Source organism: Python bivittatus, unplaced genomic scaffold (genome assembly GCF_059951505.1).
Source record: "Python bivittatus isolate LINGU-HERP-01145 unplaced genomic scaffold, Pbiv_v1 ctg000480_np1212, whole genome shotgun sequence".
Classification (NCBI taxonomy): Eukaryota; Metazoa; Chordata; class Lepidosauria; order Squamata; family Pythonidae; genus Python; species Python bivittatus.
Genome location: NW_028277075.1, coordinates 11,084,597 through 11,109,838, shown reverse-complemented (window position 1 = coordinate 11,109,838; position 25,242 = coordinate 11,084,597). Strand labels below are relative to the sequence as shown.

At 38.3% G+C, this 25,242-nt stretch overlaps 1 protein-coding gene across 1 annotated transcript; it reads left to right on the top strand.

Moving 5' to 3' along the window:
- Positions 1–860: 860 nt before the first annotated feature.
- Positions 861–24,716, top strand: DLST (dihydrolipoamide S-succinyltransferase). The gene is made up of 15 exons (XM_007425437.4): positions 861–1,017; positions 5,941–5,974; positions 6,590–6,638; positions 8,990–9,045; positions 9,465–9,539; positions 9,848–9,903; positions 11,973–12,084; positions 13,236–13,400; positions 13,621–13,706; positions 14,330–14,427; positions 16,254–16,384; positions 18,587–18,660; positions 19,562–19,645; positions 22,552–22,719; positions 23,481–24,716. The coding sequence occupies exons 1-15, from the start codon at positions 943–945 to the stop codon at positions 23,613–23,615; spliced, it is 1,398 nt and encodes a 465-aa protein (XP_007425499.1). The 5' UTR covers positions 861–942; the 3' UTR covers positions 23,616–24,716.
- Positions 24,717–25,242: the final 526 nt, after the last annotated feature.

Here is a 25,242-nt window from a genome sequence, read left to right as displayed (position 1 = left end):
TTGAAAAAGTCAAAATGGCCACCACAACCATGCAGTCACTACTCTGACTTCTTTTTGTGGAACACATGCTAAAAAGGAGTGGGTTTCCAGTTGCATGGTTGTGGTTGCCAGCTTGACTTTCTTGCACCTTCCTCTGCAGGTGTCATGACTGTCAGGCAGGCTATTTCTGGACACGGCTTTTTCCAAAATCAGGCGAAACGCGACAACAAAGCCCATCCGGAGCAGCCACCTAGACACACCGATCCCCCTCCCACCACACCTTAAGAACAGTTGGCCATTTTTCTCCACTGGCAGGTGATGCTCAGTGGGAGAGGAAGGGAAATGGGAATTAAAATGGCGATGACATCAGCCTCATGACTTGGGCACAACAGCGACCGGTACGGAGCGCGGCGCAAGGTAAGCCGCACGCCCTCCTGCTGGCTCAAGGGCTGGATGTTTGCGAGGTGAAACCGCAACGCACATTTCTTCATGTTCCCTCCGCTGCCCCCCCACAGACGCTCAGTAAGATCTGAGGTTTGCATGAACAATACGAGCGTTTAACGTGCTGCTCCTTTTCGGTCATTGTACATATAAGGAGTGCCCTGCTGCGGAATCTCATCTGGTTTAAAGCAGAGGCTTCCTTCGTTGCTTCTCCCAGGCGACTTTCAGCGGAGGGAAAAATGACTTTCTAATTCCAGGCAGAAGTTACACACCACTTAGGACCGACTCTACACATAAGACGCCTATCTACGGAGCCACTCCTCTTTCTGCTAGCCTGTCCTACGATGATTCACCCAATCCACGCTTCCTCTGTGGTTCGGTTCGCCGCAATTGGTACGTCCCGCTTTATGTGCCCCCTCTCGCTGGCTACTCTTGGTCGGTCCCAACTCGTATCCGGCCTCTGCCGGGCCTGGTTCCGGCGTGCGTCCTGCAGTTCATCCTTTTGCCGTTGTTGCTGCCGCGATGCTGTTAGTTTCTCTGGCCCGGGCTCGTTGCTTCACCCGGGTGCTCGGCCGTTCGTTCTGTGCCGTTCAGCAGGTACCTCCCGGGCAAGAATGGAAGGCCGGAAGGGAGGTCGCTGCTTAGGAGCCAAGGGCTGAGGTGGGGGGACTGGCCCCAAGGGCAATGGGGGCGGGGGGCAGCGGAGGTGGGGACCGCTGGCCAGTGGAAAGGCCGATGTCCTTTTTCTCTCCAGTCTGTGCTTGACTACAAGTGTATGAGGGACAGCGGCTTCCCTTCTCAGGCGCCTCATAGAAGATCCACGCCCAGGCTGGTGCAAGGGCACAGCGACTTCCCAGTGTGAGGCAAACCACGTTGGACAGGCGAAGTTCTCTTCGAAAGGGTTGAACGAAGGTTGGAAGTCTTGGGACTTAGTAAGGCCGAGTCTTGCAGGGAATTTGCTGAGCGTGAAGGTGGCTCTGAAGGTTGAAATACAGCGAGATCCCTCTTGGTCCAGAATGTGCAGGAGGAGCAGGGTTTTAATAAAGAATTTTAGTCTTTTGACCCCCAGTTGCCCTTGTAGCACGGATATCTGCAATTAAGCTTTAATCCCCCTATTTAAAGCAAATTTAAACATTATTTTCAAATTTGCGTGATGGTATTCTCCTTAGTAATGGTTATCAACATTGCTGTCCTGCAAATTGCTATGCTGTCACATCGAATTTGTACTATGCAAAGAAGATGCCTTTCAGATATATTTCCAGAGGAATTTATAAAGCTCTGTAAGGCCAGCACACTGCCCTTTAGCAGGATCCCCATAAAGTGCACTTACTTTCTGGTCTCCAGTATATTTTCTTCATTTATTCTTGTACAATAGACACATATTTTGTACAATAGTGTACTCTGAGAAGTGATAAAAATATTTATTGGGATGTGGATCATTTCTTCACTAGGAACTTAGTATATTATCATATAGCATCATTCAGCCCTTGCTGAGGCAATGTAAAGCCTTTTCTCAATACCATTATGTCAGCACAATGATGATTATATGATACTAGACATATAAATCATTACTGTAGTGAGAATATGGGTAATTAGTAATATGCATGATGAATGATTTATGTGTCTAGAAGGAACTAGTTTTTTTAAAAAATGGGGGAGCACTTGGACACAAGTGAGGGAGGATTGGTCAACATTGGTCAGGTTCTCCCAGGCTCTGTGGCAGAATGAAAGGTGAGCCTACTGGACAGGTTTCTTTTTTATTATATGTCGTTTTTGGGGCCATTCATGATTCCTTCTTTGTGTTTTGCGGTTTTTTATTCTTAATTGTAAGCTGCCCAGAGTCACTGGGAGTTGGGCAACCTATATATTGTATAAATAAATGAATAGGTGGTTTTTCTATATATTTAAAAAGGATGGCATTTGCAAGACTAAATGTAATGTTGTAGAGGGAAAACTAAGGTATGAACAACTATAAATTGTTATTGTGAAATGAAAAACAGAAGAAACACACATTCAAATTTGTGGATTTGAATTAAGTAAAATGAGAAACAAATATTTTGGCATCAATGAAAGATGGAAAGCATATAAGATGCAATGATGAAATGTACATAGTTCCTCCAAAATAGCTTTGTGGATTATTTATCTTTTGAAACTTGGGTAGAAAGTTGGCTAAAGTATCAGTGAGCTTTCTGCAAGTAGAAGAAAAAAGTTGGTAAGTATAAGTGAAAATGGAATATATTAGCCTTATGAACTATTGGATAAATGAAAAGGAATGTGGCTATAATATGTTGAGAGCTTGGATAGAGTTGTAATTTATATTTAGGATTATATGAATCTATCATCATGGAGAAAGTCTGTGTGGTCACTGAGAGTAGACAACGACTTGATGACACATAATTAATCCATGGATCTATTTTCTCAAAGTTCATGACTACTTCATAAATGTGTGGTTAGCATCTTCCGCAAGTGAGGAAGACTTGGTATGATAAGATGGTTTTAGCAGACAAAGGGAATGTTGTGGATATAATCTGTTTCTATTTCAGCAAAGCTTTTGACAATGTTCGTGTGACATTCTCATTGACAAGTTCTTAAAGTGTGGTTTGCATAGCACCATAATAAGGATAGTACTGATTGTCTGACCACACTCAAAAGAGTTAGAATTAATGGATCTGTGCTAAGTTGAAAATCTAATGGATTTCTGTAGAGATTTTTCTTGGGGCAGTATTACAGTATTCCATTTTTTAAATTAATCAGCTGGATAACAGCATTGATTGGCTGCTTATGTGGATGACACAAAATTGGGAGGTCTGGCCAACACCCAGGAAGATAGAACAAAATTGCAAACTAATCTGGACAGGTTGGAAGACTGAACTGAAAGAAACAGTGTCCTTCCAACAGGAGAACTGTAGGGTATTATATTTAGGGAGGAAAAAATATAGAACACATGAACAAGATGAGAGCTTTATGGTTTGGAAGCACTACATCAGAGAAGGACTTGAGTGTGGTCATCAGCAACAAGCTGAACATGAACCTGTAGTGTGAGAGAGCTGGGCTAATGCAGTTCTGGACAGTATCAGAAAAAACATTGTATCAAAGACATGTAAAGTTTTGATTCCCTTCTGTTCTGCACTGGCAAGACCCTACTTGGAATACTATGTATGATTTTGGTCACCACATTTCTAGAAGGACATTGACGGATTAGGACAAATTCAAAGAGCACAACAAAGATGATACAGGGATTTGAGGACATGTCATATGAAGATAGGCTGAAGAAATTTAGGATGTTCAATATGGAGAAAAGATTAAGGGGAAACACGACATCAGTGTTCAGATACGTTAAAAAGTTGCCATAGTGAAGAAAGCCAGGGACTTTTTTTCATATTTTTATACAAGAAAAACCTTCCTAATGGTAAGATCTGTACTACATTAGAACAGTCTGTCTATGGAGGTTATAGTTCCTCCATCTCCGGATGTTTTTAAAAAGAGGCTGGACAGCCACCTCTTGAGGATGCTTTAATTGGTTTTCCTGCACATTGCACAGGTTGACCTAGATGGGACTTCTAGTCCTTTCCAAATCACAGTTCTATGGTTCTATAATCTCTGATTGTTTTTTTATGAAATGACAGAGAAATTCCAGTGGATTGCATTTTTTATTTGTTAGAAGCTTATTTGTTGTAAAACTACTGAGAAATCATATACATTAAGTCGAAGTTCTTGTAGGTATCCTGAGAAGGAAAGAATAATATTCTTACCACACTATTCAATTTGGTTATAGTTTGCTCTGCCTTTTTATTAAATTTTCCACATTTCATTTTTAAAAATATATTTTGGATGGACCATTTTTTAAACTAGAAATCTATGCTATGAAAGCAAAAATGATGACATTATGTAAATGATGGATGCTAAAATTCTTAGTTGCAAACAAATGTAAGTTTATGTGGCTGATAGTTTGTAATAGACATTTTTTCTGGTTCATCGTGCTATCTTTGTAATCTGTAACAGTTTTCCATAATCAGCTGCATACATGCAAGAAGTGTTTATCTTCAACTCCCATAATACTCAGCCAGCAATACCCATGCTTACTGAGAATTATGGGATCTGTACTTGAACACATTTGAGGGGCAACAGGTTTAGAGAACTGGAGCTAGGTCTTGTCCTTGCAGCAATGTTTGGTAGTCAGCTGTGACTTAGCATTTACAGAGGAAGATTGAGGCTTAGTGACTGATCTTGTGCAAGACCACCAGCAGCATTGTTAGATGATCTAGGATTTGTACCCATCCTTTCCACTTAGTACATTCATATTGTTGTATTTTGTTTTAGACACATAGAATATAGTTTCTAGTATATAGAAAAAGCATGCATAATTGAAAATTGATTGGATCAAAGCACCAAATTTACATTCAGAAAGCCTATGTTGCTTTAAATAAGAAAAAATTGTATGCTTCATGATAATTCTAAGATAAGTTTTTGGCTGGATTCTTACAATAGGCAATCCATAATGTGTGTATGTGTGTGTCCCCTAGTCTATTATGTGAATTCATTCATTGTGTTTTATATACAGTGATATAGGATTTAGATGTTCCTCATCTGTTTTGCGCTGATGATCCTGTTTTGGGAACACATTATTCATGTTCTTGTCAAATGGTGCTTGCGGGTGCGGTGGGACTTATTAACAACACGGAGATGAACCCACTTAAGCACTGACTTACTAGAATGCCATTACTTCCAACTTTTGGGGGGGATGGGGAGGGCATATGGGCACATTTCCAAACCAAGTACATTTTTATTTTCAAAGAAAGTTTATGATTCCCATTTGGAGTCCCGAGCCATTTTTAGAGAGAAAAATATTGTTGGCAGCTGAGACTTTTTATTTCAGCATACAAACTTCCTTTTTTTACTTCTTTAAAAAATTGTAAATAATCAAGTGAAGAAAGGAATATATTTGAAGGCACATTGGAGCCTAGGAGCAGTATCTTGGCACCATATTTGACAATTCAAGTTTAACATATGGAAATGCAGATGGTAGTGGTCTGTTCAGTAACCCATGGCCAAGCAAAACATGGTTTAATGAGTTATGTGAACATAATCAAAGAATCATAATCTGATATCATAAAATAATTTATGTCAATAATTGTTTAAATCCAAGAATTTCATTTCTGCAATACAGAGCAGTCTTATATAGATGCTTAGCAATCATTGACAATGTAGTGTCTGATTTCCTATCCTAAGCCATAAATTGTTTTGACCATGTTTTGTTGACTAAATCACAATGGGGGTGATGCAACACTAAGTCATAAAGTATAGTTTGCAAAGTACAATGCCTGGTTCACACAGCATTCTAAACCATAGATAAATAAACAATATTTTCTTTGCATGTTGTGTAAACCAGGCCAATATTGCAGCTACTCATTCTGAGTTGTATGGAATAAATCTTACTGAATTCTGTGAGATGTTGGGCATGTCAAATTATTCCTGACTACTCTTTAAATCAGTGATTTGTATTATTTTTCTCTTTGGCAGGGAAACTGTCCACAGGCAAAACGTTGGCTCTCTGGTAAGTCTTATATTTAGGATTAATAGCTTTGGTATTTCATAATGCTGTAACAAGAAAAACCTAATCAAAACTTTGCTAGAGACTACAATAGGAAATAAAATCATTTTAATATTTTTAAAGCCAGCTGTTAAAAGGTTAAAAATTAATACGAAAAAATCTGCATGCTGAATGACAGATGATTAATATTCTTGCATTAATGAGATGACCTATGCAGTATGATTTTTAAAAAAGCCTAGAAACACCACTGTACCTTTAAAGCTATATGAGATAGTCAAGGCTCTTAATGAATTGAATAGAGTGATTCTGTAGGGTTTTTTTTTTTAAAGGCTCCTATGGAGAACATTTTCAATAAAGAGTCAGTCTGGCATCAGTACATTCTTTATTTCCTAATGAACATTAATTTTATCTATCTCTTTAGTTAGCTTTCAATTCTGGAGCTGGTTTTACAAAAGTACATTAATTGTTGAGTATTGAACAGTTATAGCCTTTTTCCAGTGACAGTCAAAAGTCCTTTCTGACTTTTATGCCATTTTAATCTCCTTCTCTTTGTTATATACTACTGTACTAAGTGACTTTATAACCTGATACTTAGTAAAAGTGCTTTCTATTTTACAGGGGTTTCTCGATGCCAGGCTCTGGCTTATGCTAACAGCAGGAAGCATTTGTAAGTATCTGACTTATGAAGTCAAGCAAGTGCATTGGCACAGCATGATCAATTTGAGGAATAACTGCTACTATACCAATTGTTAATCAGGTTATACTCACAAAGAAGCTTTGATATACTCTGTGGTTGAAAATACCCTATGTCAGAGCAAATCAGACTTTGAATCAAGAATAACAGAAGCTTTAAGCTATTTACATACAGGTAGTTCCCAGTTTAAGAATGAGTTTGTATGTAAACTAGATCAGTATTATTGTATAATACTGTATAAATAGTATTGTGTAATTAACTCAAACCATTGTGTATTTAACTCGAATCATTGTGTATTTAACTCAAATTTTGCTACAGGAGGCTCCATTCTTAGCTATGGGCCATCCTTAAACCAGGCATTCTTAACCCAGGGACTACTTGTATTTGAATTAGGTCACTGTCTGTGTGTTGTTACTTTATACGATTTATTTAGTTAATTCACATAGTATAACATGATAGGTAGAATACTGAATCCCTACCCACCCTCCTGTTCCCAAATCTTTTTAAAAAGTATGGTTTTTGAGGTTTCTGGATGTGGAATTCTACACTTAGTGAATACAGAATCAGTAAATACTATTATTTACAGTCTAGTGTGTAATCTGATAAATAGTAGCATATCTGCATTTCAAGTAGAGAGTTTCATAATACTTGCTACCAAAGATCCAGTGATGACAATACACCTGTCAGCACATTTTTTTGATACCCATCAAGTTCTCTACCCTACCTATTTTTTGAAAATTTGTAGCTTCTTTTAATTAAAAACTGAAAGGGTATCCAGCATGTTGGAGAGCAAAGCACCAGTCTCAGGCATAACATGTATTTGCATTAATGCCTTTGAGTCCTACATAAATCCTAGAGGTATTCTTAGAAAATAAAATGGTGGCAAGTATTTGCAGTCTGAGTGTTTCCTGATTTGAAAATCCTTGGCAGTCACAGAGAGGAAACCTGGGATCTTCTGCATGCAGTCTGACTCTCAACTATGGCTCTTCCATGTAGCTGGTTATCTATATCTATAACTACCTTTGTATGGTAACTTGCAACAAGAATTTTCACTGTAAGATCTGTGATACTGATAAATAGTTTCATATATATAGTTTGTTTCTGGAAAAATGCTACAGTTATGTGTCATCCATAGTATATCTTTGGCAGCTGAGGGAAGTACATATTTCATTACTTGTTTATTAAACTTGTAAAACTACCAAATATAAAACCAGAGATTTTAAAACCAAATAAATCAATAATTTAAATCCCATTTTAAAGATGAATTTTGAGGCCTTTTAAAAAGCCTTCAACCTAGGAAGAAGCACATTTAAAAGCCTTAGGTTGGATATAGAGAAGGGTCAACGCAGCATTCTTACAAGGGTGATCTTTGAATTCTTCAAGAGACCAAATCTGGCTGTTGAATTCTGTACCAACTGAAATTTCTGGATTAAACTCAAAGACAATCTTATGTAGAACGTATTGGAGTGGTCAAGCACTGAGGTACTAGCTCATGTAGCACAGTTTTAAAGTCATTTTCTTCCTAGAAGGAATTCATTTGGAGAACCAGCTGTAGTTAATCAAAGATGCCCTATCTATTGCCTCACTTGGAAAATTTGGATCCAGAAGCACCCCCAAAGTGTGCATCTGCTCCTTTGGGAAAAGTGTGGCTCTGCTGCCTCTGTGGAATCACAGCGAACAGCTCTATCTTGTCTGGATTCAATTTCATACTGTTTTCCCTCATCCAGCCAGTTGTCCAATGTCAGCTGATGTTTAGGGGAGCCACACCATTATCAGAAGATGTAGAGGAAAAAAAATTGAGTATCATCAATATGTTGATAGCATCCAGTTCCAGCTATAGTGCTTAAGTCTTTTTATGATGTTATGCTAAACAATTCAGGTTATTTATTTATTTTTGTTTATTAAACCAATTTATATAGCCACCCATCTCACCTCAGGAGACTCTGGGCAGCGTACAACAAAACTAAAAACAATCAACAAATACATTAAAAATATAAAAAGCAAAATAAAACAGAGAATAAGGGGATCTTAAAAATAAGGGAGCCACCTCATTAATTTCTCCAGTAATGGTATATATAAGAGGAATCTCTAATGTAGCTGTGGCAAATACACTCTTATATGTCCTGTATTACTATCTAAAACAAGTGTTTCAATCACAGGCCATCCCTTCCTGGAATGCTTCAGGATCTATACATGCAAGCATATAAATCAGTGAGCAAGTTAAAAATGTTGGTGGGGGCTACTGATTGGCAGTCTAGCCAATCAAGGCAGCAAATGCAAATTTGTATTACTTATACACTGATACTACTTTTCTTGCTCTGCAGGCTAAATGGTTCTCGTGTCTTCGCTATCCGGTATTTCAGAACCACAATAGTATGCAGTAAGTAAGCGAGATGCCCGCAGCCAGTGGGACATTTGAACTACTTGCAGATTTTCTTCCTACTAAAAAACATGTGACCTTATTCTCTAACTTAGTTTGCATCTTTCTTAATCTTAATTAAGGCTTAATATATGCTTCTTATGCTACAGGTAGTTGCAATGCATAATTTCTGCATTTTTCTTGTATCTTTGTTCAAGCAGTATTTTTAATAAAACATCAGTGCATGAATGTTATCCAGAACAATATAAACTAAGTAGACAGCTGTCCTGAGAAACATATAGTTATAGTGGAATTATTTAAATTACAGCACTCTTTCTCTTTATGAGTAGCATTTTCTCTAAATTGCATTTATCCATAGCTCCCAAGGTCTGAAATGGCAAAATGTAAAGCATTTTACTGCATGTATATATCTTTTACAGGGGAGGAAGTTGTCACAGTGAACACACCAGCATTTGCAGAATCTGTCACAGAGGGAGATGTCAGGTGGGAGAAAGGTAAGGGGATTTTTTCTCTTTAGTCATTCTAATCTCACCCCCCCCCCCGATCCCATCATAAGGTTTTCATAGCTCATTATGAAAACAGGTTAAATATTCAAGTAGTAAAAAAAGTTCCAAGTACTCTTACTATATAGGTAAAGATTGATCAAACCTGTTATTGGTTACTAGGTCAGTTGGTTACAAAATGAAGGTATGCCTTTTTAGCCTGTGTGATGTTATAAGTCCACCATAAGAAGATGCATATAAAAATTAGAGAAGGAAATGCCACAATGTTGCTCCTTGTTTAACTTCTTTTCATTTTTTAGCTGTTGGAGATACTGTAGCAGAAGATGAAGTCATATGCGAGATTGAAACAGACAAGGTAAATATCTTGTCATCTTGTCCGTGTAACAATTATCATCAGAGACAAAGTGAACACTTGAGCCCAGGGAAGAAATGCTTCAGATTTGTGAAATCTACTGGCCTTATTAAAGTTGTGAGAGCTACCAGCTGCAGATCTGTACTGTTTACTCAGATTAATTAATTCAATTTTGATGCCATTTGACTCCAACTGATTCTAGGTGGCTCACAATAATGAGAATAACATAAAAACAACAAAATGCAAAGAATTAACAAAAACAAGTAGAAAAGTACCGTATTTTTCCGACTATAAGACAATACTTTTTTCTAAAATCCTTAAACTAAAAATTGAAGGGCATCTTATGCAAGGAAGTAAGCCGAGGAGAGAACTGCGTGGTTGCAAAACTGCCCGTACTTTGTCTCTGCAAACAGGCTTCCTCCTATTGCTAGCCTCCAATCACGAGTGAAATAGCTTGTCTCTGCAAACAGGCTTCCTCCAATCACGAGCCTTATGTAACTGACATCAGCTGATGCTGAACAAACCAATTGGAGGAAGTCTGTTTGCAGAGACAAGCTATCGGCAGTTTCACTCGTGATTGAATGTAATCAGTTATGCAAAAGAGCATGGAAATAGAGCTGCAGAGAGACGGTTTGGACCTCCTCCCACTGAGTGTATCAGGGATATGTTAAATAAAAATGTGTTCTGCACTATCTTTAAAATATTGATTTCTTAATTTTGGGTTGGAAAAGTGGGGGTCATCTTGTACGTGGGGGCGTCTTATTGATGGAAAAATACGGTAGCTACAAAATAATTACATGATGGCAATCCAGACAACAAAGCAAAGCAAAGAATATTACAAACAGGGAAGTCTCATCCCCCTACTCCAAGGCCTGAGTAAATAGCCAGTTTTTCAAGGTCTTCCAGAACATTAACAAGGTGAGAGCCATATGAATCTCAGGGGGGACCTCATTCCAGAGGGCAGGCGCTGCCAAAGAGAAGGTGTGTTTCCTGGGTCCCGAAATATGACACTGTTTAATTAAGGAGACCCAGGATGTACCCTCTCTGTCAAATCATACTGGACAGGCACAAACCACAGAAGACAGACGGTCCCTCAAATAACTGGGCCTTATGTCATGTAGGGCTTTATAGGTAGTAACCAGCATCAGGTGCATCATGCTTTTTGAGCTAATCACCTCATTTATTTATTTAATATTCACCTTCCTATCAAATAGTTTAAAAATGGCATAGGTAGTTCTTCCCCTGTTTGTAAAAGTTATAGTTGAGTCAAGATTTGTTTCCTGGCCTCTGCAGTCCTAGTTTGGTGCTCTATCCATTGGAGCATTCCAGTTTTACAACATAGTCCTTCCACACACTTTTATTTGTCAAGATTTCTTCGTTTCAGCAAGCTAACTTTTTTTGAGGGTCTGGAGGAAATGCTGCTCCTGCTATTTTTAAACAACTGGAATTCAAACCCTTTTGCTGATAAATTGCAAGTCACTCAAAGATCTATCAGTAGATCATGAACTACCTTCTGCTCGCCCCTATTTTATACTATTCTGAGTAGAAGCAGGTAAACTAAATTTAATAAAGAAGCTTTTGAATATAAAAGAGCATTCTTAGCTTTCAGTTACACTTGCTGGGATATGGTATGTCCTTCACTGTTCTTGAATTTTCTGTACTGGGATGAAAGTTGATTCTTAAACACATCACTGATTTCATTCAGGGATTTTTATTTGTATTTTTAAGAATGACTGTTTTGTATATTTTTAGCAATGGTTGTTTTATATGTTTATTGTTTTATTTTATTGTTGTATGCCACTGAGAGTCACTTCATGTGAGATCAGCAGCTATATAAATTTAATAAATAAATACGTAAATAATTATTTTAAATGAGAATTAATTAAATTCAGCAAGTTGATTTCCAGTATGTTTATCAGGTTGTGGTATCTGCACATAACTGTGTTTGTTTTCGTTATTTTTGCTGGGGTATTAATTCTATGAATGTAGCATTCATGTCTCTTCAAGGACCAGATCCATTTGTTTATTTATTTCCCTCTTACGTTCAGTGGGTATCTATTTTTTCTGTATAGACATCTGTGCAGGTTCCAGCTCCAGCAGCTGGTGTAATTGAAGCTCTTCTGGTCCCTGATGGAGGGAAAGTGGAAGGAGGAACACCTTTATTTAAACTCAGGAAAACTGGAGGTAAATTTGGAACATATGATTAAGAGTTGTTTGCCTGGTTAGGTTAGTTGCTGTTCATCTTACATCATTATGTAATTGCAATAACAAATTAAAATCTATACATAAAGTTCTAATTGGACTGAATCACATAAATTAAATTGATTTTCATAATTATGGAACCAAATCTTCATATTAATGCATTGTAAACATTTATGGCAAGTGTAGGGAATTGACTTTTAAGTTTGTTCAAAGGACAGAAAAATATGCAAGTTTTTCATGAGGTAAAATGTGGAATACTCGACTCACAAGCAATGGCAGCTTTTTTCCCCCAATGAAAACTACCATAGACTTATGGAAGCCTAGGTTTTAAGTGAAGGACTTAGTTCTGATTGGTGAATCTGATCATAAGTACTTTCTGAAATGACCAAAAATGAAGGTTGCATTTATGTTCTCTGCGATAAATTGAACATGGAAACAAGAAAACAGACATGAAATTATTTGTGGTGGTAAAACTACTATCTACTTGCATTGATGAACAATTTGGATCATAGTCTATAGGATGAGATCTAATTATGGGTTTTGTTATATCTAGCTGTTCTGTCCAAAACAAAATGTTTCTATAGAGAGGCTTAGGATGTTAAATTGATATACACTCAGTTAAATAAAAAAAAAAACTCAGTAGAGTAAGCAATGTAATAAAATAGCTATTTAAAATAGGAGCCCAATACAGCAAAACAGTAAAGGACTTCCAGAGTACTGTAATCTGCATAGTACTCAGAAAACCTGTGGGGAAAGAAGCTTCATATTCTCAGAAAAGATCCTATTTCTTGATTCTGCCAATCAGTTAAGGCTGGGGACATGGCATCAGATGGAAATTCCAAGGATCAAGACTTGGTCATGCAGGTATAGATGATTTTAGGGCTTAAAGTCCTGAAAACTATTTAATAGAAATATTTATATCATGGATGTTGCTGTTTAAGCATGTACCTTTTGCATAGCTAAGCCGTTTCAATAATTTATTTGTGGGTGTCATTAATGGAAAGTTAGAGCACCTTCAAATTTTATTGATGCAGATTCTGGCCCAAGAATTTTTTTGCTAGAAATGTTTGCTTGGGAAAAATATACTTCTGATTATTATCCATATGTGTAAAAATGTTTAACTTTTTACTCAGCTGCATCTGCCAAAGCCAAGCCAGCCACAGCCCCTACAGCAGAGCCTGCGGCTCCTGCAGCACCACCACCTGCAGCTCCAGTTGCACCTCCCTCTGAAGCACCAATTCCCACCACAATGCCTCCAGTGCCCCCAGTGTCAGCACTCCCTGTTGATGCTAAACCAGGTGAGATCACAATATTCCCTGTTCTTTCACTTGTCTTCCTGCCTGTATAATAGTGGGTCCTCAGAACTTAAATGTGAAACATTCCAAAGTTAGAGGTATTCCCTCCGAACTGAGTCTTTCATTTACACTTCAGAGAGCATTGTTGTCAACTCATTTTAATCGAGGATATGATCCCTGCTTGCTCAATCCCCTGACGCTTTTTTTCCCCATTGACTTTCAGTGTCTGCAATAAAGCCAACTGCAGTGCCAACAGCTTCTCCTGCTGTGGAACCTGGGACTGGCAAAGGTGCCAGATTGGAACAAAGGGTACTTGGAGGTTTCTTAGTCTGGTGGGATATGGTGTGAATATTCATTTCTGTAAGGAATGATAGTATGATAAACATTGAGGCAGAACAGAGGAGCAGTTCTTTTGCTTTAAGGAGGTTAGAAAATGTTTTCATAAGAGCCTAATGAAAGGTTGTAGCTAAGCAAAGCTGAAGAGTTAAGGGCAGTGACTGAACCCAGGAAAGTTCTTTGTTCATGAATTTTCTTATTCAGTGATCTCTAAAACAGGTGGTCAGTAGTGGGTTTCATAGGCCACATTGGCAAGTACCACTTCTGTGAATGTTTGAACTTTGGCTTCTTAAAATCTATCCTGCTAGCTTTTTTGTGGTTCCAGAGATAATCCCTATGGAGTACAACTTTTTATAGCAATCTGAGTTTTAATGCCTCATGCTTGCACTTGTTTTCATTTTGTCTCAGTTGGGCAGTACAGTACTTCAGGCTAAAAATGAGTTCTGAATGACTTTTGGATTCACTGCTCAAAAATAACCCATTATTTGAGGACAAATTATTCTGATATATTCATCATGAAGAGAGAGAAAAAAGGTATGTTTTTAATTTGTTCCAGGTCTTCACTCATTTTTCTATGGTTTATTTCTGTTCTTCAGGTAAAGATGAACAGAATGCGTCAGCGCATTGCTCAACGCCTGAAAGAGGCTCAGAATACATGCGCCATGCTGACCACTTTCAATGAAATTGACATGAGGTAAGACTTTGTCTCATTCAGCATAAGCACACCTGAATTTTGACTTGGATATTTGAGATGCTTCAATCTGATTCTCCCTGTATTTGGGTGCTTCATTTTTAAAGCTGTATTAATGTCAAGGCTGTTTACTTTGGCTAGCTTTTGGGGAAAACTGGTACTGCATAATATTGATAGGAATTAGGTGGAACGTGTTGTTAAATATGCATCCCTTGCTGGCAAAAATATCTAATATTGTTATTTTCTCTAGTTAAACTTCAGGGTCCCTGTATTGATAACAGCATTATACCAGACTTTTAGTAGCTGTCTCAACTGAGAGTGTTTTTGTCCCAAGCAGGAATCCCAAACAGAAAAAAGTTCTTTTCAGCAGGCTTTATTACGATGGAATGATACAAGAATTCCTGCAAGAGAATTATTTTCTGTTTAGAACCAGAATATCTATTTGTACATTAGGATGGAGTCTTTCTGAGTTTTTCACTGACAGCCTTAGAGTGGAGCAGGAGAGGAGGCAGGTTTCTTCTCTCAGTAGGAATAATTTACACAATTAATCTTTGCTTGAATTCTTATCATTCTCCTACGTTGTATACTTCTCTCTAGTTAGCTAACAATAGAACTGAGATGCTTGTACAAAGAATTTGGTTAGTTTAGCAATAGAACAATACTGGAGCTCTCACCAAGGTTTAATGTTGGTATTTGAGGTGGAGGAGCCAACAGTGTTCAAGCCGAGTGCTTGGGTGGCCTGAGCACTAATGGATTTGAGGAGGGGGAAGCTCATGTTTCAGTGCATTAGGGAAATGATGCCCAAATCAAATTGCCCCATGAAATCTTATCCTCCTCCTCAAGACAAAACATGTAAATATTTTGTGCTTGGAATAATAAGGTTGGCAAAATAGTCATGATTGGAAAGGAAGTGATGCAGCTTATCTCCTATTAGAGGCTAATGGAAGTTTCACTTTACTCTGGCCTTGAGCTCTTGTTGCAATCAGTAATCTGTTTTGGATTGATTTCTTGCTGGCTGCATGCCATAGAGCTGCCTTGCAAGGGCTGAAGCTGAGGCCTTTTGCCTCCCCACTGGGGGTCAGTGTCTGCCGTGAAGCCTGTTCTTGATGGCTTCCTCTTTTCAACCACCACTTCATAACTGCAGCCCTTGTATCTTGGGAGGCAGTAATGTCTTTGAACAGTAACCCTAGCTCTAAATGAGATTAGACAAAGAAAAACAAACAGACTAAACCCAAAGGGACATTTCTGTTTGCTAAAAACTGCCTCTGTAAAGCCATATTGTCTAGGAGATTGATGATGAAGGTTGCAACTTCAGTATCTGTCTAGAATTATATGACACAGTTATTCAGTTTAATTTGTATGGCTGGCTTCTCTTCCAGTAAGTGAACAGGGGAAATTGCTGTTTTCTGTTCTGATTAAAGATGTTTTCAAAGTGTCATTATGTTGGAGACTTTGAAAGACCCTATTCCCATATTCAGGTTATTTGTTTGCTTTAAGTATGGCCAAAGAAACAGGTATGATGTTTCTTTTTTAGATCCTTTTTAAATAAAAGCACACTTGAATGTGTCTATGGTAGGTAAACCAAACCTATATAGAAGTACAAGATTCCTTCTTCTATGTATATCTATGCTGAAGTACTACCAATAGCTATATGCATTGTTGATAACTAGTGTCACTTATTGTGTGAGGCTTTTGTATTTGCATTAAAAAAATGCATGCCAAGTTTGAGATGCAAGTTGATACATAAGTATATATCAGGTGGAATGTACTGCAGATTTGAACATTTTTGGTAAAGTTTATGGTAAATATTCTTACGATGGTATTTGCAGTAACATCCAGGAAATGAGAGCCCGGCACAGGGACAGCTTCCTGAAGAAGCACAGTATGAAATTAGGTTTTATGTCTGCCTTTGTGAAAGCTGCAGCCTTTGCTCTGCAAGAGCAGCCTGTTGTGAATGCAGGTAAGAAGCCTGGGCTTATGTTTCTGAGTAGAAGAGAGACCAAGTATATGTGGGAGCTGGGATTAGCACGCTTTGTAATTAAAACTTTTGCAGCTAAGAAGGTCTGTTGTGTTACTGATTGTGTCACCTGCAGTTGTATAGGTAAAAACCCCTGTGCTGAAACAAACCCTTTCTCAGCAAAAGAATAGTCTAAGTGGAGATGAAAAAGACCCAGTCTGAATCTTCTGATTGTATCTGGGGACATTTCATCAGTAATAATAGTGATGGCTTTATTAGGTAATGATTGTTTCTTGAGGCTGCCGGTGTATCCTCTGAGAGAAAGCCCAGAGACTTAAATACAATTTGAGAAAATCCTAATTTATGTTATCACTACGTTTTGCAGACACTCTTTCTTGCCTCTATTTGTCTTTTCTGTCAGGTTTTACCCCTGGGTTTCTAGTATGAGCTGTCAACTTTGGAAAGGAGGCTAGAATTTCTCTCACTTGTCTGTAGTATGGGGAAATAATGAATCAACAAGACTTTCTCCTGCAGCCCCATGGATTGAGACCCTTTCAATAACTGGAATGGGGGACTACTGAAAGCCCCATCTAAAGGGCAAGATGTATGATCATAAGCATGTATTTTTAAATTTTCTTCTGCTCTTTCTTCCAATCTCCAAACTGCTGCACAAGTGAAAAGAAACTCTACTTGTCTTCTAAGCTCTCTAGCAAGTACCGAAGGCTTAGAAGAGGGACAGAGGTTTGTCTCACTTGGCTGATGATTTGAATAAGGTAAGAAATAATGGATGCCAACAGGCTCCACCCTGCTATTCCTTACTTTATTCAAACTTTGTTTAAATAAGACAAAACTTTACGCTCTAAATTATCAGAGGGCTTGGGAAAAAAAATTTTGTGAAGTAGTTTGGAAGAAGGAAGAAGCAGCAAGATAAATTTCAGCTACAATCCGTTCTCCAAACTAGAATGAATTTCTTTCATGAGTTGCCTCGAGTTCTCTTTCTTGAAAACTGGGGCATGACCTTTCCCAAATTAATGAGTGGTGATGGTTATATTCCTCCAGTATGAAAGCTAGGAGAGAATTTGTTTATTTCACATTTCCCAAGGCTTTTTAAAAAAAAAATCAAGTAAGCTCAACACATCGTGACTACATGGGCTCACCTTTGTAGATATTTTTGGTAACAACACAGAATGGTTTAACCTGCCTTCTTCCTGGATGTGTTTTCAACTTTCCAGTCCAGTTGCAACTTACCTACATTCCTAGGATTTCTTGGTGGAATTTTATTCTGGTCTTTGTTTTTGGGGTTTTTTTCCTGAATTTTGTAATGCAAAATTTAAAAAAATAGAATACATTTATAGAAAAATATATATCTAGGGTCTGCAACACTAGGGACATTAGTATGTCCACAGCCATATCCCTTGCTATCTGTCAGGCTGCTGGACTGGGTGGCTTGTTTGTTTGTTTTAGATATTTTGAAAAAAAACACAGAAAGTTGGTTGGCAGCACCATCTTTACAAAAATGCTTCTGGGCCTTCTTTAAGAGTCATTGTTAGGCAGCCCTGTGCTTTGAATACATATTGCTGATAAAAAAAGGCAAAGGTAACACTGAATGGTAGAGATATCTTAGAATCTAGAAGAACGCAGGGAGATGTGGTTTTATATTTTTATTAAAATTATTAAAATCAGTAGCTTAACATTTGGTAAACAGGTATTTTGTGATTGGACACAGCCACTATGGAAACTGTTCCATGAACCAATAAGCCCCACTCCAAAAGCAACTATTTCGTAAGCACTGTGACATACTCTCAAAATTCCAAATATATCCATTGGCCCCAAAAGGTTATCTGGCATTCACAGACAAGTTTGTATTAGAGGATATTGCAAAAATATGTTGCAGAAAGTATATACAGTATGTTAAGAGAAATGTACCCAGAAATGCATATACATTTTCCCATGGACTTTGATAGCCAATGAGGAAATGGGATGAGGTAAATTTCAGCTGAAAAAGTTAGAAACTGAATGAAACTAACATTCACAGATTTGTCTTCTTTCAAGTAAACTGAAGGAACTAATTCCCAGCAAATAGAAGGGTACACAATTCCCAGCAAATAGATAGGCCTTGATTCTCATTATTGTGTAGTTCTTCTGAATAGAGTCTTGATTTTTGGTGTTGCTTTGTGTAACACCTACTTTTCTTTTTCAACTTAGTGATTGATGATACAACCAAAGAAATTGTATACAGAGAATATGTGGATATCAGTGTTGCAGTGGCAACTCCTAGGGTAGGTATTATGGAGACAATTTTCACTTGGCCAGTTGGCAGCTCAAACTTATGAAAAGGTGTTGGTGGGGATAAAATTGAGTCAAGGCTGGGTATATGAAATGGAAGCTGAGCCTACTGACATTGTCTAGCTCTACAGCTGGCAAAAAGGGAGGAGGGTTACATAGTTTTTGGATAAAGCTCCATGGTAGTAGAAACTAAATTCTACCTAATCTTAAATTTAATCCTGGGTAGTGGAATAAAAGTCCTTGTCCTCTGCATTTGTTTCTTTTTTTCTTTCAGAGCAAGTAAGTTGAGTCCACTTTCATTTTTCTGCTTCTGAAGGTGAACTAGGAGCTCTGAAGACTTGTCTTTTTGAAGTCCCACAGTCATAGTGCTATTAGATCACTGGGCTTCTAAATACCTGTTTCACACAATGTGCGTCTATACACAACAGTTAGCCAGAATTCTGATTCACTGTAGTTCTGATTCTTCTGTAGTTCTGATTTACTCTGTTTGACTGCTTTCTACTTAGCTCCTTCTTTCTGGCTTAACAAGCCCCAATATCCAATGTGCATTTCACAGTAAACCCAAGGGCAGAGTCATTCAAGTTCATGAGACTCACTTGCTGGTGGGAGCAATCTAGCAGTATGTGCCAGCATGCTGCTCATTCATGGTATAAGCTAGAGTTCTGCCTTACCTTTACAGATAAATGTAGCCATTGTCTAACATGACAAATATTCAATACTGAATTCAAAATATTAAACATATCCTACTAACAAAATGAATGAGCTCTTCTAGTTTGAGATCTCTTTAGAAAAGCTATTTGACTTAATGAATGCTGCTCCTTAATTAGCTCTTTCTGTATTTCTTTGAAATGTTATTAATGTTATGGGTTATTCAGTGGTTTTTATTTCCTATAGGGTTTAGTGGTCCCTGTCATCAGAAATGTAGAAACAATGAATTTTGCTGACATTGAACGTGCAATCAATGAGCTGGGAGAGAAGGTAATTACTCTGAAGGGGTCTTCAAAAGAGACAGTAGAACCCACATTTTGTTTTAGGAATGAAAAAATAGAAGGTAGCATGCTGAAATTAAAGGTAACAGAATCAAAAGTCACACTCAGCAAATTGAGGACAAGCTGAACAGGGCATCTGGGTATTCTCTACTTTCAATAGCCTTAAAAGTTCAAACATAAAATATGCCTCCATTGCTAATTGATCCAATAAGCATCTGAGTAGTTCAGCATTTTGTTTTTAAGAGTAGCCAGAGAGATGCCTCCAGGAAGTCTGTAAGTGGGGAACAATTTTTTTTCTCTTCCTACCCAGTGTAAAACTCCTCCTGCCAGACCACTCCAAAGTTATACCCAGACCAAGAATTCTGAGTTCAGGGTCACCGATCATGGAGAATCTGCTGAATCATTATAGAATCATATATATTGAAAGTAGGCTCATGGAGAATAGCTCTGCTTTTTGAAAAGGCCTCCAAGCTAGTGCCCATCACTACATCCAATTGGGTTGAACATGTTTCTACTAAGTCTTCATGATGATTGTGGTAACTTTCTACAGGTACAAATTCACTATACTTGGATTTGAATATGTGCTTTATGTGATAGATTAGGAACAGAGAAATCATTATCTTCCAGGTAGTAGAACCATGTGTACCTATGCTCTTCTTTTACATATCCAGAAAGGTTATGCCAGTGTTGTGGCAGAACAGGATAACCCTTATTATGCTTAGAATTACATGTGTATATGTTCTATACTAGAAAAATCATGTCCTGCTACAGTCTCAAAGAATCAACCCTATGCTCAGTGCAGGATCCACCACGGCATCTCTGATGGATGACCATCAAGCCTTTGTTTGAAGACTTGGTGAAGGAAAACTCACTACTTCATGTGGCAGCCCATTCCACTGGCTGACAGTTTATACACTTAGGGAGTTCTTCCTGAGATCTAGTTCTAACCCACTGGATCTGGTCTTGCCCTCTGAGGCAACAGTGAATAAGCCTGTTCCCTTTTCTGTGAGACAACCTTTCAAACTGAAAACTGCTCAGTTTCTTCTCAATCATCTCATCTATATGCTGAATGATCCTTTAGGGCTTAGCTTCCAAATCCTTAGTAGTTGTCTTCTGAACTTGCTCTAATTTGTCATTATCCTTTTTGAACTGTGATGCCCAGAACTAGACACAGTATTCCAACTGGGCTCTGACCAGGGCAGAATAGAGTGGAACAATTATTTCCTGTGATCTGGGCTCTCTGCTTTTGTTAATGCACCCCAAGATAACATTTGCCTTTTTGGGTCCTGCATCACACTGCTGACTCATTTTTAACTTGTGGCCTACAAAGACACCCAAATCTTTTTCACATGTACTACTGCTACTGCTAGCAGTAGAAGACCTACTGCTGAGCCTGGTGTCCCCTCCTATGCTTGTGGTTTCATTTTTCCTACACAGATGCAGAACTTTATATTCCACTTTGTTAAATCCTATTAATTCCAGCCCATTGCTCAAGCCTCTCTAGCTCAAGCCTTTTGAATTCTCTCTCTCTCCTCTAAAGTATTAGCCATTCTTCTCAATTTTGTGTCATCCATAAACTTGATAAGCATCCCCTCAACTCCTTCATTAAGCTGTTGATAAAAAGGTTGAGCCCTATGGGACTCTTTTCAGTACTTCTCCCAGGCCTTGGATTAGGGTGGTAGGGGCCCCTACTGAATTGTGTGTGAGTGTGTTTGCTGGATCCACCATCAGTTTTTACTGTTTATTCTTTTATTCTAATTATTGTATTGTGTTTTTATGTTGATGGTTTTATTGTATACCGCCCTGAATCGGATGGAGTCAAGTGGTAATAGATTAGATCTTCCCTCCGGAATGGAGCCATTAATGAGCTCTTTTTGGATGCAGTCATTCAGCCAAGTGTAAGCCCATCTAGCAGAAATATCATCTAGTCCATGCTTTACCATTTTATTAAGGAGCATATCACAGTGATTTCGCTGAGGGTTTTTGTGAGATTCAGATAAATTGTGTCAACAGCATTTGCTTGAACTACTAAGCTAGTAACTCTGTTAGAGAAGAAGATATAGTCTGATAGAATTTGTTTCTGACAAGCTTAGCCTGGCTCCTATTAATTGTGACATACCTGTCCAAATGTTCACAAATATAATGTTTAATAGTCTGTTGTAGGGCCTTGTCCAATATAGATGTAAAGTTGGGGACATTTGTCTTACAGAACTCCTTGTCAGTCTTCTGGAGTTCCTTAAGTTTACTAACAGCAATTCTGCAATCATCTCCACTAGTTCTTTTAGTACCCTAGGATGTAATTCATCCAGCCCTGGAGATTTGAATTAATTTAAATTACCAGTTTTCTCCTTGTCCGTCCTTTGCTGCAGTTCCTCATTCCCCTAATAGCATAATGATGACCAGCTAGATCTCCATTTCCATTCTGAGGGAAGACAGAGGAAATAGGTGTTAAGAAGCTCTGCCTTCTCTTCATCACCCATTACCAATTCGCTGTGTTCTTCTTGTGTCAGACCTATACTATCTTTGGCTTTTTTTGTTTCTAACATACCCAAAGAACCCTTTTTTGTTATTGTTTCTGAGCACATTGTTTTCACAATTCTCTGCCGTTTTGTTGAACTTTGACTGTTCTAATGTATAGTTTCTTCAACCTTGAAGACAATTTTTTAAAGTATCCTGAAGTTGTGAACTTTAAGGTACTGCCCAGTTAATGGTGTATTTTACTAGTCATTGGGGTGTGACAGTAACATACTGTTTTTCTCTGATAAGGGCTCATATTTGCAATGTCCATGTTTGTCATGTTGAGAGCTGGGACCCAGATACTGTTTTTTCTCTCTGATTTTTCTTTAAATATTCCAGTGTAAACCATTTTATAGTCATTGTTTTATCTCATTTCAGGCTCGCAAGAATGAGCTTGCTATTGAAGATATGGATGGTGGTACATTCACCATCAGCAACGGTGGAGTATTTGGATCCCTTTTTGGAACACCCATCATCAACCCTCCTCAGTCTGCTATCTTGGGCATGCATGGCATCTTTGATAGGCCTGTTGCTGTTGGAGGCAAGGTATGTTCTGTGGAGAAGATACTCAAAGTTTAAGGGATCTTTTAACATTACCCTAGTAACTGAAAACCACTTTTCCATAATTAGCTCTTATGTAGTAGCAGGGAGGATTTTTAAATGCCCAACTAAATGAATATCAAGTTCCTCAGTTCATGCTGCTCGTGGAAAAGCATATCCTACTTGGTTATATTAATGTCTGTGAAGTTCTTTAGTTGAGAGGAAAGGAAGAAATTGGTTTGACTTTAATCAAGTAGAATAGAAAAGACACCATAATTGGAAATCTTGACTGCTGTGAATTTTTTCAGAGAAGAAAACATTATTTGAGGAACTCTTTTGAGTTGTGATTTTAAAAGGATTTGGGTCATCAACACCTCAGATTCTTTGCCAAGAAATCAGAGATATTCATTGAGCTTATTTTGCTATCCACAGGCAATTCTAGTAAGGATTAAAAATGAGGGATTAGTTACTTGCCAAGGGTTAAAACATAAAAAAAGCAAAGAAAAATGATAAAATATTATGGCCTGGGGGCAAGATACAAAACTCATATAATTACAACTGAGTCAGTGCCTAGGGGAAGAACCAAGGCTTTGGGGCCTTCTTAAAGGGCTAACCAAATTTTGGGAAAGAGGGCTGATTCATAGGGCACTTGAGGTTCTTGGGGTAGAGAAAGTAGAGCAAGTGAAACTAGTAAATGAACAAGTTGAGGCAGAGAGTAACTGCCAAAGAGGATGTTCAGTTTAACAGTGAGACTTCTCTTAATTTAGGTTGAGGTGCGACCAATGATGTTTGTGGCACTGACTTACGATCATCGGTTGATTGATGGGAGGGAGGCAGTGACTTTCCTGCGCAAGATCAAGGCTGTGGTGGAAGATCCTCGGGTTCTGCTGCTTGACTTATAAAGGGTCACAGCACATCCTCTCTCGCCCCATCCAGTAGAGCAAGGATACAGCACCAGCAGATAAAACAGAGGACATTGAGGAATCCGCAGGGCTTCATTCCAGTCTCCTCCTCCCTAGTTGCAAGAGGTGCTTTTTAAAGGAAACTTGAGAGATGTGCTGTCTCTTCCAAAGCTGTTCATTTTATTCCCAGAATAAATGAATGGATGTCATGGTCTGTTCACATATAACCTATCCTCCCTGCCTCCCCTCCCCAATCCAAATAGGTCTAACCTTGCCTCTCTCCTGAGGTACTGCAGGAGGAGAAACTACTGGCTTCTTAGCTAGAGTTTCCCTCCCAACCTGGTCTTGCACAGAATTTCAGCTTTAATTCACTCTGGGGCAGGATGCCAGAAAAGAGGTAAATTGTTGCTGGGTCTCTTGTTTAACATGATGACTCTTATTTTTGCAAAGTTAGCAGGGGAGGGGAACTGTCATCTACCATGATTCTTTACACAGTGCCTGATCTTACCACCTCCGTAATAGAAAGCAGATATTTACTCTATCCCCACCTTTGAGGTTTTTTACTTAACAGGCACTTCGGACATTACTCCCCACTGCCACCCAACAACCATTTTTATAGCCTGCATTGACATCAGGCAATTTAAGGATGGCTTTCAGGAATTTTTCTCTGCCCCAGTTCATTAGGAACAAAAAGATCACAGCAACTCAGACTGGGAAAAGATAAGAGCTGGTTTTTAAACTTGAATAAGGCAGAATTGGTGTCCCTTCTTAATATCGGGACCAGTTCAAGCTGAGTAATCTCCACAACTATTCTAAATTCTATCCAATTCTCAGTGATTGACTTCATCAGTTTCCTGTCTACAGTGATTTGGCTTGATTGTGTGGTATTGTGAGTTGGGACTACAGTGTCTCTGGCATATATCCTGACATAAGACTGCTGGTTCATGGGGACATATCCTTAGTACAATAGTGTGCACATGTATTGTTGAGTAAGAGGGTTGCTAGTGCCTGCAGGGTTTATTACTCTTGTCCACTGCACAGAACTTGTAATTAAAATATTTAACAACAGATTTTAAAACAAAATAAAACAAGGAAATTATGCATGAGTGTTGTTGCTGATTATCTCTGGGATGATTAGAAAGGTTTTGCAGCCTTTCACAGAAGGAAAATGAAATGTTCTACAGGCAGCTGTTGAGAACTGTTGCTGTGCTCACTCTAAAAATCTAATCAGACGAACTAATTAAATGAGAATCTTCAGCTGCTGAGATTTAGTAAAAGTAAATCTCAGGCTGAATATAGTTCAGTGTTGGCTCAGTGGGTTGAGACCAGACTTGGCTTTTCTCCATGGGATTTAAATATGGCCTGATTAGTATATTCTGTTTAACATTAACAAGCTGTAATGTGTTCAATTTATTTATGTGTGTTAGCCCTCAGTGATTAGTCCAACAAATCACCATTAGGCTTAATGTTATTTACAGACTCATATTAAAGAACTGTTTATATGTGAAGAAAAACATGATTGGAAAAAGATTGTGCCACACACTCTATGCACTATTTAGGATGTCAGAGAGTCAGTGTTAAGTGAATCATATGACAAAAAAACATTTCCAACCTTAACCAGAACTTG